This window comes from Hippoglossus hippoglossus, chromosome 18, assembly GCF_009819705.1.
Source record: "Hippoglossus hippoglossus isolate fHipHip1 chromosome 18, fHipHip1.pri, whole genome shotgun sequence".
In the NCBI taxonomy this organism is placed as follows: Eukaryota; Metazoa; Chordata; class Actinopteri; order Pleuronectiformes; family Pleuronectidae; genus Hippoglossus; species Hippoglossus hippoglossus.
Window position 1 is genome coordinate 3,139,407 of NC_047168.1, and position 19,348 is coordinate 3,158,754.

Consider the following 19,348-nt stretch of genomic DNA (forward strand, 5'->3'; position numbering starts at 1 on the left):
TTACAGCACAAAAATGAAACGTTACCAAAGGAAGGAGGTGTTTTAGGCATTTACAGATAAGCTGCTGTGATACATCATCTATCACTAGATGTAGAATCTATACGATGTCTCTAGAATCTTTCAAATTAAGTCTGATGGTTGTTGGTTTGACTTTTATGTGCGATCATTCAAATGAAAACTGGTGCAGTCTAGGTGTTACTTTCAGCCCATTCATTCTGTGTGTCTGGGTCCTGGTTGCCCTGCTTGTTCATTCATTTTGCATGATTCTGCAGCACACAGTTTACAAACAATAACATTCGGTGCCAATGCGGGAGGTTGTGTATTTTTAATGTAGCATAGGTGAAACTGAGGATGTGGAGATAAGGGGGGTGGATGGGTGAGAAGCAGGTACAACTCTCATACAGAACACTGAAGTTTGCATCCTGTTATAATCCAGCACCTAATGTTTGATGTTGTTAATTGTAAATACAACTTTTCCCTTATTCCAAGTGTTTAAAGGGGCACTCCACCAATTTCAAACAGAAGGTTTAGTTTATTTCTAATGAGTACTATACTGTGTGTGAAACTGTTGTATAATGTGTTCTGTGGCTCCAGAGAAATTCGGAGCTGGAGGAAAATGAAGGCCAAAGTTTGGGCTTGATAAGAGAAACTTTAAACAGACATCTAATGTTAAAATCCAGGGTCATGAAGTCTGAAAGATGTGGGTGTTTACCAGACAGCAGGAATCTAAAAGAAGATCCTCACAAGCTGCCTATTGGAACTTTTGGATCCTGAGTTCTATTATCCTGGTAATGACTCATACCCAGGTTTAAATGAAAAGATACTTTGGGATCTCCCTCTGGAAATTTGACAACTTCAACAAAAATCTGTCTTCGCAAGTCCCCTTAAGCTGCTATCAGACCTCCTACTTTCTCCGGAGGAGGTGCATGTGTGAACACAAATGTCCGAGTGAGATACTCTGCAGTCTCTGCGGACTTTGCAAGATATTTTCACAAGAGCACAGGGAGTTAAATCTTCAAGTGAGTAAGCAAACCAGGAATCATAAGAACAACTAGCATTCACAAGTACTTTATCTAGGAGCTCTAAAGTGTCAATATATCTCAATGAAAAGATAACTTTATCTCACTGGCTTCAGCTAGTGAGATTGGGTACAGTATGTGTCTCCCTGCTGGAGTGTCCTCTCATGTGCACATATCTTATGTCTTCAGTTCAAGTGGATTATACACTCAAATCCCACATCTTTAACTACAATAGATATTTTATAATTCCTACCCTGCATGTCTGAGTAAATATTCTTTTAGACATCCAGCTCTGACTTCACTTGAGAGCAAAGCTTTAGTTTCCACTAAAATTGTCAGCCCACAGACAGCACTTAATTTCAACCATCAATATGTGCTCCTACCTTTTTCTTGTTGGTCGGGCAGATGTAGAAACTGGTCACCACAATGGTCGTCCCTGGCATCAGGTTGAGTTTGGTGTAGGTGGTGCCATAGTCAGAAGACCTGAAAGCCAGCAGAAAAAAAGAGTGGCATTAAGTCAGGAAATGTGTCTGACAGGGAGATATTTCCTGCTGATTTCCTTTTTGCATGGTCCCATGAATCGCACCATATCAATAGGGAAGAGGGGGATAGGAATCATTGGGAGAATATCACCACCAAAAACACCTGCTGCACACACAATATGTTCACAGTTCATTCAATTTTACAACTTTTTTTCCCTTCTATTTCACCAAAATGTTATGTAACCTGCAAATTGAAATGACAGCAGCTCCATGAAGATCCTTCACACTGACAGAAAGAGATTAAATCTGTAAAAGGCCTGGGAAAGGACAACCTGCTCCTTCTCTCAAACTGCCCTGAAGGCATTGTTTCAGCTCTCTGTTCACCATATTACCACTTTGTGGACTGCGGACTGAGCTCAGTGACAAATCAGAAATGGCTGGACAACCGGTCATTGCCACAACAATGCAAAAACAGCCTCAAGCTAGCAATGAAATACTGGCCAATCCCCAAATCTGTCAGCTTTAAGAGCAGGTATGGAGTGCTACGTTTGTTTAAGATTGATAGCCAACCGCTGGATTGTTTCTGCAGTCCGACTCAGTGTCAGTCTCCGTCTCACTCAGCGAGCAATGTGAGTGTGATCGTTTGTGACAGATTTTGAGAAACGATGCAGTATTCAGCTCGGCAAAGCTGATGTTACTTGACTACTTATAGATAATTAATGTCTCAAATTTCTGTCAATAGTACACAAAAGAAAGAGTACTCCAGGTAACATTCTTCTCAAACAAATAATGCAAGCAATGGGGATTAAGGCAACAAACACTAACTATGACAGATTAAGAAACTAAATTGAACTAAGGGGTAAGTAGGGTGCATTTTGTTTTTATGTTTTGACAGCTTTCCTAGGCAACATTTGGAAAGCAATCCAACGCTAACAGGAAGGTAAATGCTGCAGCATTTTGTCCAAGGTTGAGGGTTCAACAGGAGGGAGCCAGGATGGAGAGGTCTTGATGAAAGAGAATGATAAGCTAGCACGTCTGGCTGGTTAAGAATGAGAGGATTTACTCCTTTTCCCAGTGGGACATCAACCATTGACAGACACACACACAATGAGACACGAACACGCCCGAAGCCCTGCCAAGCCATTCAGCAATCAGCTCTCTCTGAGTGCTCCGATACAGCTGGAGAAAATGGAGTGGCATAGCAGGGGTTAGCTATTTCCTTTGCACAGAGCCGGCAAGTGTTTTCATCTTCATTGCCGGACCTGGTGCGGCGTTTCACCAGGATCACTTGGCGGACACAGATAGATCTGGCACTGATGGCTGTGTTAACTGCCAAAGCTCAGAACTTATGTGAAAAACCCACTCGTGGATAGGGCCTTTAAGGCTTGCTTTAAAGAGGTCCATTGAGAGGCTGGGTCATCTGGGTGTAATCGCACAAACCCCTCAGAGCATTGGGATTCATTAGATAGTTGTATTTCTGACTGTCAATTTCACATCCTTTTCTCTTTTGATAGCTTGTTTTTAAAGCTGCGTTGATTTTGTTTATTAACTTCCTTTAACATACATCAAGTGCAGCAATATCACCCTTCATTTGGATCTGATGAAAGTAAGGTAATATTTACTCTGGTTTTAGCTCTGGTTTGGTCTCCACCAACCACCAAGCAAGAAAAATATCTGGCTCTTAAACATTTTAGTGCTTCATTATATCTTACAGCTGGTTGCTAACGTTGGTGTTTAATGATGAGTAGGTCAGAGTTGAGTGATAACAAAATATTGCTAAATAAAAAAGGCTGAGTGGAACCACAGTGTAGGTGGTTTGCCACAATGAGCAATGTTTTTCAGATTCCCATTCATGTAACTTCATACTACATCTTTACCAGTGCAGCTTTAACTTGATCAGAATTGAAGCCAGTAGCTTCCCAGTATGTAGCAAAATAATCCATAAACATAGCCCCAAAATACAAAATGGCAGTTAAATATTGTCTGAACAAGTAAATCTATGATTGATTGTCTAAAATATACTTAAGACTGTAGTTGTTGAGTAAATAAATCATCAAATAATTTCCTTCTCAGTCAAAGCATAAAAGGCGGACATGTACCTTCACTTATTTGCTGTACATTACATTAAACCAGTGGGAATCTCTGTTTGACACAGATATCTGCAAAGTCTTCCTTCTATTACATATTCACAGTCCTTCATTAGCAAGAGTGTAATGATCGGCCGAGGTTGGAATGGGCCTTTTGCCCAGAATCACATCTCAACACATGGATGCCATCTAGTCACACCTCGAGCCCTATCTCAGTCCTCCTCTGTCCTCATAACCTTCACTACCATGAAGGTTGCTTCTTTACATCCATCTGGTGTTTGAGACTGAAGGGAGCATTCTGGTCAACTGATGGACATTACTGACAAAATACCCTGGTGGTTCCATGTGTAAAATATCAAAACAAAAAGACAATTTATAACCAAATGAAAAGTGTCCTTGTGTTAGTAAAGCAGCAACCAAACATACAAAAATGTTATTCTGAAATGATCATTATCTCTGATCAAAAATGGAACAATCTCTCCTTAGTCATGAACATTGGGGTTGTGTATATTTACTAAAATACTTGATAATTGTGTATAAGCATCTATCAGACAACATGTGTTATTTGCGAAAAACTAACTGAAAGATGTTGGAAGGTAGGGGGCGATGGGTAGACTTAAAGCCACTAATAAGGGTAATTTGAGGTTTGGATAGGGGTTACAGCAGAACGTCAGCAGCCCCAGCGCCTTATACGGCAAGAATAATGATGTAGAGTTAATAGGAGAGCTCATTTTGCCATTCAGACCTTTAGATTAATAGACTGGTAGGGAGCTATTGTAGATTAATGAGGAATAATTACTTCGAAATAGAGTGGAGAACAGATGAGAGGGGAGATTGCAGAGCACTACGAGAGGGGAAAGGGTTGGATGAAAAAGTGACTAAAGTCGAATCTATTGCACTCAATGTAGCCCTGTAATCAGAGTAAAATGTACTACTCTATACTATATACTTGGAGATAAATGGGGCATCAGGACACAGAAAATTACTGTCCATGTTGATATTACCATTCGTCTACAGGAAACATATGAATGAGTCCAAATTCAGAAAAGGTATCTCCTGGAAAACCTATACCCTCAAACAGCATAACTCTGATATAGTTAAAATAAAATTGATTATAATATGTACATTAAACAACTTGCCAAAGACACATGTCATTTGCAAGAGGCCATACAGTAGATATCATGACAGTGGAAAAGCATAACCCACTAGAATAGATGGGTATAAAAGAAGAGTGGAATTACAAGACACAGAAAAAAGGGAGAGAAAGGTGGACATGGATGAGTCTGCCCATCTGAGTGGATGTGACAGAGACAGACACTGCAGGTAAAATTGTATTTTCCTTGATGTGCTTGAGAAAACAGAGAAATGTGGAATCATTCTAAGGGTGGCGACCGGTGCTAATACAGATTTAATGTTCTAATATGTCAAGGTTGCTCCCAGTACCTGACGCAGTAAGACAAACAGAGAGTGTCGAGCCAACGTGTGACGAGACAGAATTCAAACAGGGAAGAGAGAAGGGTAGAATCGATTTGGGGAAACACATTTCTAATAAATCTACCTGAAGAGCTTCAGCATGTTAGTGAGGGATATATTATGATTGACATGTGTATCCTTCAAGGCATGTCTCTCCTCATTGTGCAACATGTCAAGAAGCATCTGCTGTCAAGAACTGCGCTATATACTGAGAGGGTCAAATTAAGCTGTTGGTAGACAAGCCAGAGGGTATAGGAGCTCAATGTGTCTTGACATGTCCAGGAAGACAAACATTGAGGTAGACAGATGCTGTCAGCACGAATCAAGCCTGGACAGCCAGATGGCTAGACTGTTGCGTCTGCATAGAGATGCATACAGATGTCCCCAGGAAAAGCGCTAGAAATTTGGGGCTAGTGAGCAAAGAGAGCAGCATCTTCGCCAAGACGGAGGATTGAGCTGTATCTCCCTGTGGAGAACGTGTCAGAGATTATCGATCATCCATGCAACATGCAGCACTGTCAAAAAGACACAAGGTTGTGAGGATCTGCAATGCATGGAAACACCGCCCCTCTGCTGACAAGAGTGATGAACCACGAGGCAAACTTGCTTCCTTGCCAAGGTATCACTCACTGGAGTTATTAGCAGCATCCCAAAAGATTTGTGCCAACTTTTGTCCAGGGTGGGTTAAAGTTCAGGTCATAACCATCTAAGCTTACCCATCTTTCTTTTTGAAAGAGTAGGGGATTAGCAGGAGATGGGAGCTTTTGATTTATCACAGCGAAGGTAATTGCCATGACTAGTGTTAAAAATTACTGCTGACAGAGGGCTACCATTACAGCTGATTTACTGTGGTTAAAAGCAAGGCATCATAAATACCACCTGCTCTTTCAACAAGTGCAATCACATTTTATACTTTAGAATGGTAAACTTGAGAAATATAATTTAATGACGTAGCTCTAGGATGAGGTACGATGCTAAGAAAAGAAAGACAGGCGCCTCCATCTGCTTCACACATGGACAGGTCATTAATGCTGTCCTCTTTCTGGCTCACACTTCCCTTTAAAAAATGACCATTCTGCTTGACTGCATCTGTTTTGTACAGACTAGACAGCACCTCAGTGCCATCTATCTGTTTATTTCCCCTTCTTTTTACAGGATAGCAATGGTTACGGATGACGAAGCTCAGGGAGTCTCAGGTGTACCCTGGACAAACGTTTTACGGCCATCTGCTTCAGCCTGATTACTTCAAAGCCCAACTTTATTGAAGACAGAATGCACTGTAGAATGATATAGAATGAATTCAACAGATCAACCACATGTTGCCAACAGAGAAGCTGCAGGAGAGTTGTAAAGTAACTTTGAAAAAAAACTATTTGATAGAAAATGCCTTTTTGGTTGCTCCTACAATGGCTGCACTGTCCTTTCAAGACACGTGTGACCCTTAAGTGATCTTTCTGTGACAGTCACAAAGTCACAACACAGATTTTAACACCAACTCTGGAAGTGTGAATGCTCGTCAGCTGCGAATGCCCCCGGAAAATGGCAGCTAAGCAGAATGAGGTGTGAACTTGTTTCGATGGAAAAAGCAAAAGGACAACTGGTGAACTTCTCCTGCCCTTGGGATGACAGTCGCAGACGTGTCAGCCACACTGGTCACAACTCATGAAAGCGCATACAATTCCCAGTGTCTACATAAAGGTGTTATGGTTGACAGGCTCATGACACAACTATAGACCAAAGAGGAACTGTTCACAAGATATTAGATCAGATGATATATGTAAACCCGGATCCTTAAGTTGTTTGAGCCTGAAAAACCTCTTATCCTCACTCTAATTCTTGTGGTCATGACCCAACAGTCATGACCCATTGGCATATGAAACCACAATTATCTGCACAGAGAAATACAACTAGACTTAGAATGAACGTATGAGTTTTTTTTAACTTGGATGAACTGACACTTTAAGTCATGGTACACTAATACCTAAGCAGTCCATTAATGTGAACATCAGAGACTATTAGTGCTCATCAGCAATTCCCCTTCCTTTCCCTCCCCCATCTGTCACTTCCTGGACAATTATAAGGCACACTTCGGATTTTGAGCTCAGCCTTTGCGTCGCTTTATCAAAGTGCCATTTGCACTGCCAGAGGTCCTTGAAGGCGCCGTCATGTGTAATGCAGCAGAGAGGAAACAGAAGATAACATACTGTAACTGTACAGAAGGAGACTTTTGTAGAAGTAGAATTGATCAGAGCTGACAGTCATGCATGCAGCCAAGTGAGGGATCGGATTTGCTTATGCAGCAGTTGTTCAAACTATCATGTATGATGGAAGTAAATGAGATAATTTGCACAAGAATAAAAATACCTGGCAGCATAGGGTGGGAAGTTTCTTCATCTTAGTCACAGATTCCTCAGCAGCAAAATTAATTTACATCTGGAAGTGCCACCTACACTACAAGTTGTCTGAGCGGGCAGTTAGCCAGGCTGCAGTGATTCATGCTCGGAACAGGGACTTCACAGCAGTGGAAAGTCTCTTGTAGTGCACAAAACCACTCGAGCATTGTTCTCGGGAGCAAAGCACTGTTGCCATTTGAGACGCTGCTTTTGGAAGTCTCCTTATTTTTTTTTTACTATTATACTGTGCATTAATGAATCCACACAAAGGGAAAAGGGTGAGCCAATGTATTGAAATGTATCACCATTAAATAATTCAATGGGGAAGCTTTTCTGTTGGATCGTTGTTACATTTTACCACTGACCTCCTGTTTCCGAGGCTCTGATGTTGAGTAGCTGGCCTTGTCCTGTCAGCCTCTTTGACAATTTGTTTGTGTCCCTTTTGACAAGAACAGCTGAATCAAAAATAACTGATAAAAAGACACAGGTTGCCGTGGCCTCCAGCTCTCCCTCTGTGGGCGACCGTCAACCTGCTTTTGTCAACACGGGCTGTGCTAGCCCTTGGTGAAAGGCAGTCGTACCTATGTCCCTTAAATGTGCCCCAGTTTCCTGCTGTCGTGTAGCCCAACTTCACTACTTTCCTCACTGTCGATTAATGTTTGATAAATTACTCACTTTTCTTACATGGCTGAAACTTCAGGCCTCTTCAGGTAATCTGTTTCCAATCAGAGGTCAGTGCTCCATATGTAAGACTATATAAGTTCCAGATGCCTATAGTTAGCACCCTGCATGGTTTCTCTTAAGAAATCTGGCTCTGTTAAGGACACCCAAAAAAAGAAAAAGGAACATGTGCATCAATAAAACACTTTATTACCAGGAGAAATAACCACATTCCCTGGATCCCATTGACAACAAAACATGGCTCTCCCAGTGAGCATAATTAGGAAGCAAAAACAAAAAAACTGAACTTTTCAGAGAACTAAAGCTGTAAACTATAAACTTACTGCTGCATTATTTAAAATATTAAGGCAACACATTTTTTTATGCATGATATTTTGTCACAGAAATTATTGTGATAAATTATATTATCACCATTTTGAAACCATGTCATACCACTGATAAAATTATAATATACTAGCATCATAATAACTCTTTCAAAGAGCAATGAACTTTGAATTCTTAAGAATATTCAGTCTCACATTTGAATTAGAATTAAACATTTTAATAAATAAAACCTAATTAAAATAAACCACACGCTGTCCTGGCTGTGCACGTCACATGCTGCTCGTGGCAGGTGAACTGAGTGATCAGATCAATATGGTAAACATACCTAGTTCACATGAGCATAGTCATTATACGCATGTTAGCTTATGCTGATAGCCCCACAGTGCCTATGTATGGCATCATGAGCTCACCAGCATGACTACAACACCTCTAGTCTTTTTAAAGCTTAAAGAAAGATAATTAGTGTGGTACTCTGCCTTTTTGAAGCTTATCAACATGTAAAATTCAGTTGAGCACCCACTGTATATAATCAAAAAATCATGTCTGTCCTGCAGAGACTCTCTCCTGTGCAACCCTTAATTTCCTAACCCCTCCTACGGAAATATGGTTTAAAATTTGCATGTTATTAAAAAACCAGGTTACTCTTTTGGAAAGCTGACAATTAAATGCACGCAAACCCACTAACCGAAATGTGAGCATTGTAAAGAAGTGGCGATTATAGCATTGAGTTTTGTGACAAGTCCACTTAGCAGTTCCACTTATCTTTCCCCCTCACTCCCCTCCTTTCTCCCGACTGAGATTAAATACTTCTTACAAGCTTCTCCTCCATCTTCTTGCTCTAATGTGGTTAAGCTCTGACTCAACCACTTCTGCTGACTGGACTTGGCTCATCAGAGACACCAAAGGCACCATAAAACACCCCCACCCATCCACTTCTTCTCAGTAGTACCCACCCTCCATGCACCCATGTCCCAGCAGAATAGAAGGAGGTAGGGCAGGAAATGGGGACATTTATCTGTGTGACATCCCGATCAGTACCCTTGGGGACATGCTCCCTGAATGGCACACTCTCCCACACTCCACATGAAGCATTGGTGAATTTGTGAGCAGCTGAATCTGTGAGGTTTGACTTAGACCTTGTGTTTGACGTGTCAGAGTCAGAGTGAACTGAAATGAGCTGATAAAAAGGAGCAAATCCTCTCACTGAACTTGACAGTGAATCCTTAAACAGGCAGCCGTGTTCACAACCAGGGCGGCCGAGCCTCTTCTCTCTCTGCTGTTTCGATCAATCTGTTCAGCACATCACGCGCACTACACTTTGTTTCATTTCTCCTTAACCACACTGAGGCCGGATACACAACAGAAGAACAAAGGCAACAGCATGCTCTCCAGCTTAATGTTTTTAATGGAAAAGATGTTTCCCTTTCTTTTCCCTCAGGCGTTTAGAAAATGCTCATCACTCTTAGCCCCAAAAGCCAATTACTGATCTCATATGGATGATTAAAAGAGACAAAATGTTCATATATTAGAGCTATAACCCATGAATTCAGCAATTAGACCACTGCAGAGAAAGATGAGGGTTTCACCATTTTTTGCTTTTGGGTGTTTTGAGCTTAAAGGTGTCATTCAAGTAATTTAGACAATGATAATGAAAGCCTGGAATTTTATTCATGAGTCACTCACAGTTTTAATAGTACATTTCTGCTATGAGTAAAATGATTGCCAATCAATGAAGCTGCCACCTCTTACATGTCTGTGGAAGTGTAATTTTTGATTGATATGAAGACCACATTGATAATAACACTCCAGTGGTCACATTACTCCGGACATTTCCCAATGTCATGTTGCAAATGAAGCAGTTCTGCCAAATTTACAAATGAACATGCTGAAGAACAAACTTGGATTCACTGCTTTTCTGTTGTATTTAGTATTATATTTTGGGTCTTGTACTGTTGATCAGACAAAAGCTGATCAAAAATCAAAAAAGGTTTCATATTATTGATTCATGAAAATAATTGTAAGTTGCAGCCCTAGTACCAATTGATTGAGATTTAATTGAAGGAGCCATAAAATTACATGTGCAATGACAGTGAAAAATTTAAAGTAAGAGATTAATTTTCATGCAGTTGTAAAAGGCAGGAAGGAAATAGTTGATGGTAGGCAGACAAGTTTCCTTACAGAATAACAGAGTTTAATTAAAATTAACTGATTTCAATCTCTATCATCACCTGATATCCCTCGAAGGCTCCTGACATCAAAGACCAGCAGACTAGCCTCACCTGCTAGCCGCGGCCTCATGCTGGGAGCACGCTTGCGAACTGCCGTAGGGCATCTCCCCAGAAAGGCCAACGCTGCCTTGCTTGCAATGATCAAGAGCACACACTGTACGTATAAAGACAATGACATGAAGGACATGAGAAAGTTACCTTTGAAGTGCTGAGGTCCTGTGCTGTATGTAAAACTTCTGACCTGAGATCTTTCACTAATTAGTTGGATATGAGACCGTGCTTTGTGGGGGATCAGCAGGTTTTGTTTTTTTATGGATTCAGAGAGCAACTCATGCACTAAATTATTTAATTATTTATTTAAAACACTAATGAAGGAAAGCCTTTGTAGGCATTCTTCCTGCGCATGAATTTGGTCATTGTTTGTGGTAATTACACCACTATGCCTATTTGTCCCCTTTCCCCCTTTCTTTTTCTAATCCCAGCATTTTGACCTTTCACCCCAAAAGGAGAAGCCTGGCAGGATTGTCTGACGCCCACACGTGCTTGGATGTCAGAGGTCATCCCTCATGGGAGGGGGTAGGTGCCAATGTCAGGCAACCCGAAGACAAACCAATTTGTCAAAGCAACCGACTCTGACACGGCCCACAGACAAATCAACCAATACCGATTGCTGTTAGTTTGACTGGCGATATGGACCTATAGTAAATTCAGACATTTTGCTGTTAAAATCTCAACCCTAATCATGTGAGTCATAAACTGTGATTCATGAAAAGAATCTGATTTTCAGGAACAACTAAAGCCGCCCTGGTTTTAACTCGATATCAGGGAAATGGGATATGAATCCTCTCTCTTGTTAAGAAATCAAATATGTGGATTCCCCATAACCAACCATTTCCTTAAAAGTAAAGCTTTAAATGTTACGAGTTAAAAAGACAACAAAAACCACAAAAAAAAACAGCTTTAGATGTGCATAATTTAGTTTCTACAAAATCTACAGTGGTTGCAGCAACATCAAAAGAATTTGCATTATTACACAAAAAGCCCAGCTCTCCTCTCATGCTGGACACATTTCAGTTAGCTTCCTTCACATGCAGAGAGAAAGTGAAGAGGGAGAGCGAGCCAGACGGTGGTTTCAGTAAGTGGGCTGATAACACAGCGAGAAGCAAGCACTTTCCCAGGGGGCTGAGCGAGCACACTGCAGTGCCTTCACATCTCCTAATCATCTGTCACCCCCAAAGACACACACCAACACACACACACACACACAGCTTGTCCACAGTGCATTGGCTTAGCCAGGTTTAGCTGTCCTACATTATCAGCTCCTTTTCAGATGTCTTTTATTTCAGATGTCTGTTATAATAAATTGTATTTGTCAATCAACAAAGTGCTTGACTGTTTCCGAGGACTGTGATTTGATCCGGTTCATCTCAGGTTCGTCTGAGTATTCAACTCCCACCTGATATCTGTGCTTTGAGTCGGCATAAGTAAACCTGTCTGAGGCTATAAAAGCTAACATACATCACTGTAAAGGACATCCACCTTTTAATAAATAGAATGCAACCGAGATGGCTCTTAAATGTCTAAATGCCACACTGCAATGAATGTGTTTACAGGCCTATAAAGCAATCCTAACTCATGGGGTAATCTTTATTGCAGGCGCCTGTGTTCAGTGAGAGCAGATCATGTAGTTCTGAGAGCGCTTTCCACTAACCCCTACTATTAATATCTGCACTGAGCACGAAGCAAGAGGAGACGCCATTAAAACACTGCTGGAAGGATTTGACCCAAAGCAAGCAGGGGCCCTGGTGGAGGCAGGAGACTTCCAGCAGATATGTGTGGGAAAACGGTTCAAAAGAAAGTCATTGTAGTGGAGTGAGACTGGCGAGGCCGAGCTCATCCACATGTCAGGCATTTGTGTGGGAAGCCAAAGGAAAGTCTCATATCATTTACTTTATTTTGACATACAAGGCTCCAGCGCAAGACTTGCCTCATTCTTCTCATGCAACAGTGACATTGAGTCTTAATTTGAAAAAAGACCTATGGAAATGTAATTCAGAATTTCAGGCACTTATTTTTATATATCCGTCAAGTTATATATCCTCTGAGAGCACCATGGCTTTTTGCTTTGAATAGAAGAATCAAATTTTTCTTATTCAGTGTCTCTCTGCTCCTCCGTCCTCCCATGTCCAAAACGCTGTATAACCATTTAAAACTAATACTGATCTGCCCTTATTGTCAATGTTTACTTAAAGCCCCTACAAGTCGTTTTTAACTGGTTATGAAACGGTTTTATTTTAATATTGCTGCCTCTTTATGAGCTACAACAGCAAATGAGACAATCAGGGAGAAAATTGGCTTTTTCTATCAACTATTCTCAAAGTCTGTGGTCAGATCGGATTAGGTCAGAACGAGAATTACGATACATTAACTCATCTCTGTGCATCCTGCAAATAGCTGTGGGTAATGGTGTGGTTTGATATTCCTGACACGCAGACACACACCAACACAACTGATTTTTCTGACCCACTACAGTTTAAAATTAGATTTGTTTGTTGTCACTGCATCTATATCATATTTTTGATAAATACTTATCAATATTTAAGTGAAATCTTTCTTTTATTGAGCCCCTCCTGACTGCACACCCTCTCTTCCTCTCTCTCACTCTCATGCTGACACACAGACACACAACAACACACACAAAAACACTGTGTCATCGCACACGTGTATACTCAGACTAGGTAAAAACTACATCATTTTGTTTTCATGAACACAAATGTCGTGATTATCTGCAGACAGAGCGGTGAAGTGACATCCGATCACAAGTGGTCACAGCTCTTCCATTAGTGCACTCACTGATACTGCCGTGCGATTATATTGTCAATTGGCAGTTTTAATGGATAAATGAATAGATAGAACTCTTCATTGAAAATGAGTGGCTGTATATTGCAACAAGTCTAATGACTCTGACTCTCGGCTCTGACTCTGACTCTCCTCCATACAGTCTGGGATGAGGGCAAATAAGCTATAATAAAGGTCAAGGTAAGTCAATTTAAGGCAACCACTAAGACAAGACTTGGGACAAAGGTGGACATAAATCTGTGATGGGACGTGACATTGGTCTCCCTGCATTACAGTCAAACTTCAGTCACTACCCCCGTCTCAAAGCCCTTGGCAGACACTCAGGGGTGCGTTGCTTCACGCTCTGTTGAGACATGAAATGCAATTCAGGAAGTCCAGCTGGAGCAAGTCTGTGACTTAAGACACCGAACACAGTGGTTTACAGTCTTATGAGACAGAGTTTTGAAAGTTATCACAGCGGCAATTATTTTTTTACATTCATCACGACGACTGTGAGATAAACACTAGACACACAGCGTTAAAGTAAAAGTAATCTGTGCATATTCGATTGACCATCGCTGCTTGCCTCCTGCATTACAACTGAATGATAAGACATCATAGTTTCCAGTAAGTATCATTCCACGATTTTGGGTCGTACCAAAATACTACACTTTTCCACAAGGTATTATTTTTGTGCCACAAGAACTCTGTCAAGTGATGCAGCTTGTTGTAGAAAAATCCTTCATCATCCTCTGATTGAACAGTTCATAAAAACACTGGGACCACAACCTGTGATGACTGGGAACCACTGATCTACTTAAACCGATTTGACAAATGAGCCCACAGACTAATTAGCCTATGGATTTGATTTACAACATTCCAGCTGCTGTGGCTGCTCGCTCTTGTCTGCTGCGTTCCAGCAGTTAAGGTGTTTATAGTGCCTCTGTGTCATTTCCATTCGGTTGCTGCACCGTGATGAAATCAATCACTGCACGTCAAGCACAAACAGCTGTAACACGAGTTGGTCTATAAATTATTTCTACAATGAGTAGAAATAACTAATGAGTTAGTGGGATCATTAGAAGTTTCCATCATGGAATGAATGATTACATAATCAATATGAAGGACACAAATAGTCTCCATTAACTCTTTAAGAATGTAGCTTATATTTTTTAGAAGGAGAATGGTGGTTAACTGACTTCTCTGCTTGGACAGTACATCACAATACCTCCATAATTAAAACTCTAAGGCAACAAAAGACGGCTCACAGCAGTTACAGCCCACTGACAGCTGATCCACTTGATGTGAATTTAGATGGAAACTGAATGGGGAGGATGTTTGATGTTACAAAAAGTGGCTTTTTGTATTTGTGTTTTGTTGTGTAACATCCATGTCTTTAAATATGTCAACTTAAAATGTGGATAAAAGATGTAGAGGGAGGGTGAGGGGATATGTGGATATGTTTGCTAATTGGCAGTGGTGGAGGAAGTACTCAGGCCTTTGGCTAAAGTATGAATAAAAAAAAAAAGTAAACTCTATACTCTATAGTATACTCCAAAGTAAAATACCACTATAACGTATAAAAGTAAGTAAGTACTTGCTTTTGAATACATTTTCAGTATTAAAAGTAAAAGTACTTGTTTAGCCTATTCCCTGATACATTACAGGTGTCTCAGCGATGGCCCCTTCCAAATGCTTTGAGGCTCTCATTGAAAGAGATGGGGTCTGGATCAGTTGGATCAGTGGAACAATTCCCCTCTCATTTTTGATTACTTTCAAAACATAGAAAACAATGTGAACATAAGGTGGTGCATTGTAAAAATACAGTGGAGAAGAATGTACAGATATTGCTGATGTGTATTAGAGTAAAAGTGAAAAGTACTCAATAATAAATCTAGTTAAAGTACCGATACATGACGAAAATACAGTAACAGTAACAAATTAAATGTACTCTGTTCCATCCCACCACTGCTCATTGGAGTGCGATATCCATTGTATGGTTTATATCAATTCTCTAGAACATTGTTGTTCAGTTTTTACTCATCTCTTTCAGCAAAATATGTATAAAATCCCCCTTTTTTTCCCACACATGGAGGAAAATGCTTCAACCCTGCTTTGTTCTTCCCTGCATTATAGGTGGAGCTGTCCGTGGTGCTGAAATTTTTCCACCACTGCCTACATTCTGACTCAGGAACCTGCCGACAACATCTGGGCTCTAGTTACACAGCAGTCATTTCTCTGTTTTATCACCTTGTTTGCTCATTGTTGTGGCAAATGTTCACAGAAAGCACATTTGGATTCAAATGTGCCCACGTTTGCTCGTCCCTGGCTAAATGTGCTGCCGCTGTTCCCCCGGACCCAAATGTAGCTGGTCATCTCATTTGTGTAATTGCATTTAAAAGCGCACTTGCCTCCTCATCAGACGAGTAGAAATATAATGCCTGAATTTGCCGACGGCGAGGTTTTTGCAGCGTGAAGTAATAAGGTAAGAGAGTTGTTGGCACAAAATCAAAAGTGACATCAGCTGATAGGAAAAGATGCATCTGTCCTGGGAGCCATAAAAGAAATACATGACGAGGCTAAGTAGAGCTGTTGCATGTCAAACTACGCTGGCAAAAAGAAGATGAGATCAAAAGTTTCAAGACACAGAGATGAAAGTAACCATGGTGAGAGGATCATCAAAGGGCAGGATGGGATACAGGGCCCACAGGGAGAAGCTCAAGTGAGACAGAGAGAGTGATGAAGAGGTTTTGAGGAGGTAAGTGTGGGCAGGGAGGTCAAACAAAGTATGACTGCACTGCACCACTGTGTTTACGCATGCACAAACATTTGTCACCACACCACAATCTGCAGTCCAACAGCCGGTTAACATCTGACAAATAAAGGAACAAACAACTGGTAGAGTCCGTCTTTTTACCTCCGCCAAGGAAGTTACGTTGTATTGTTTGTTTGTATGTAAGCACGATAACACAAAGACAGCAGAATAGATTATATCTCAGGCGTTGTTTGTCTTACCCTAGACATAGCTACATAAACTGTGCATTTCTTTGTCTGTGTCGATTTCTTCTTGAATGCATGCTGAGAACAAAGATTGACCCAGCACTGAATCTAACTGTAACAACCGAGAATCACCATCTCCGAGAATCAACTAGGCAACCATTAAATAATAAGACCTCTCAAAGGGCGTGACACTACCCCGTTCTGTCTTATTTATATTTGCACAAATTGACATGGTTGCAAATTCCTTTTCCCTTAGCAAAGCACAAATGAGCAGTTACTCAAAATACTTAACTTCAGTTACAAATGTTTGTTTTTTCTTTAGAGGCGCAAGGATGTTCAAATCACCCAAGAGTAAAGCCTCAAGTCAATCAAGAATTGATCCAAAGAAATTCAGATTGTTCATTTATTATCAAGCATCCTTTATTATACATGGCAGGTTATTCCCTAACCCCAATGAGACAACACTCACCCCCACAGCAATTTACAACAACCGATGGCACTGTTAACCTCTACACAGACACACACACACACACACTGTACATCTGAATGCTCCCTGTACAGCCGACTGTAAATAAGCCAATTAATGCATTTATGTGTGCCTGCAGGGAAACAGACAGTCACGACCACCTGTGAATCTGTGGCCTGTGATTGTGTGTGTGCAAAAGAAAAAGAGAGAGAGAGCGAGAGAGAGACAGTGCTGGGACACAAATGCCCACGGGAATGAACAGATGTACTTGTCTGTGAAGTAGAAGACTAGCGCTTGTTTCCAGACACACACATACAGAGTGGAGCGGGGGGGTTGATGTTTCAGTAATAAAAGCCCCTAACTGGGGGAGTCGAGGTGAAGTGGGAATTAGCTGACAGTGTCTGTTGTTTTTGCATGTGTGTGTGTGTTTGTGTGTTGTTGGGGGGGCTTGTCAGTCTATATACAAACAAAGCTAAAGGGGGTCACCTAAAACTAAGGTCTGTTTTAAATATGTTCTTTGGCCTTCTTGGGTTTTATTTTGATAAAGAGACAGGATATAGGGGGGACACAAGGGAAATGGCATACAGCTGGCTGTGAGAAAAAGCTCAAAGAAGCATCTTTGCCCATGTGGAATAAAATGTCAGCTGTCAGGTAACCTGTGGAGGCTTTTTAAGGCCAAAGACCTTCTTTCAGTCAGGGTCAGGCTTTGGGTTTGGTATTAGTTATGATGGTTACGGTTAGATAAGTGACAAAGGAACACATTAGGACAATGACATTCCCTATTGAACTCTGAATCATCTGAGATGTTACATCAAGCCACAGGAAGCAGCTCTAGGCGGGTGGTGTGCATGTAAATGTGTGTGTACATTAATCATGATTGCAAATTGCTGTTTGTTTGTGCTATATGACTCTTTGATGAATGTGTGTGTATTATATATATAAATATATATATAAATATTTTTTTTCTGGCTGTGCATCTCTGTCTATGTTTACATGGTCACATTATTCCAATGAATGACCTTATTCTGAATAAGACTAACGCTAACACAATTATTTGATATCCCATCTGTAAAGCATGTCTAATGTCCAACATTAATAGGCATAAACAAGGATTTTGTATAAAGTATAAACATTGGAAAAATGGATTGCTATAAACTGCACTACTTTGGCTTTCATAAAAAAAATAATAAAGCCTTTGCTGTTGCACCCCCATTAAATGCTCCCCGCAATAATTTAACCTGCACTCTACATCATCTTGTTGTGAAACGTTGCTTAAGTGGCAGTTAATCCACCAAGTTTGCTTCCAGGACATAATGAAGGTACACCTCAATTCTTTATACAGCCGTTTCTTCACATTTCTCAACATAAAGGCAGAACAAAATAACACTTTATTCAACACCACTGTGTCATGTTCAATCAATATCTATTCACAAGTAGCAAGTGTGGCTGAAATGTTCAAGCCTGTAATCTTGCTGTAAGTGAGGCTTCGGTAAAGCGTTAAGTAGGGCAACGGCAATAGCTCATAATGACTATCCTCAGATTATGGTGGTCATTCCTGACAAGCAGCAAATTTAATTGTTCCATTAGCGGTGACTCAAACATCTCAAAAGATCCAAAGTGATTTGATTCAATGTGGGAAGCCAACACAGCCATAAAAACTGCACAGAGGATGTTAGTGTAAGTCTATAAACCCCTCAAACAGATTTTTGGGAAGTGCTGATAAAGCTGTAGTTCAATATTCCTTGTATGCTTTTCAGTGAACAGTGAAAAAATATGTTTTTCAAGTTATTATTCTGCTGTTTTCAAGTCTTCGCCACAGGTCTGTGTATTGAGCAGCATCTCAACACTGCTTTCCAATGTAGAATATAGATTTTTGAACAAGATGGAACGTGAATAATCCCTCAGATAGGAGCTGGGTTGTACTTCGGAAACAAAAACAAGAGCACACAAATAAAGAAAATTCATGTTGTCTTTAATGAGTCCAATAAGCTGGAGACATACTGCTGCAATAAATGTTTTGGAAATATGCCTAAAATCAATCTGCTGCGCGCACACACGCGCACGCACGCACGCACACGCACACACACACACATATGATGGCAAATTATTTTGGCAGTTCCTTTCTAAGCCAAAGGTATTAAAAAGGGTCACAAAGACCAACTATCATCTAATTATCATTAATTTATTTAGTAGAGATTTTCACTTTGACTTTGGCTTATCCATCCATCCATCAATCCATACATCCAATCCCTTTTCTGCTGCTGAAACATGGCAGGTTTGGATCACGGTGGTAGCAGGTGACACCGAGCAGCCCACATGTCCCTCAGCTCCTCCTTTGGGAATTCCAAGGCATTCCC

General features: G+C 40.7%; 1 protein-coding gene and 1 long non-coding RNA gene across 8 annotated transcripts in view; both read right to left on the reverse strand.

Annotated features, from left to right (window-relative positions):
- The window catches only part of LOC117779209, a 315,610-nt gene that overhangs the window by 163,305 nt on the left and 132,957 nt on the right, over positions 1–19,348 (reverse strand). The window lies entirely within an intron of this gene.
- Positions 1–19,348, reverse strand: part of sorcs2 (sortilin-related VPS10 domain containing receptor 2) — a 291,814-nt gene that overhangs the window by 159,810 nt on the left and 112,656 nt on the right. For all 7 annotated transcript variants that reach the window (XM_034615083.1, XM_034615086.1, XM_034615085.1 and 4 more), the window contains exon 3: positions 1,403–1,502. In XM_034615083.1, coding sequence (XP_034470974.1) covers positions 1,403–1,502 — 100 coding nt within the window. The remainder of the gene's footprint in view (positions 1–1,402; positions 1,503–19,348) is intronic.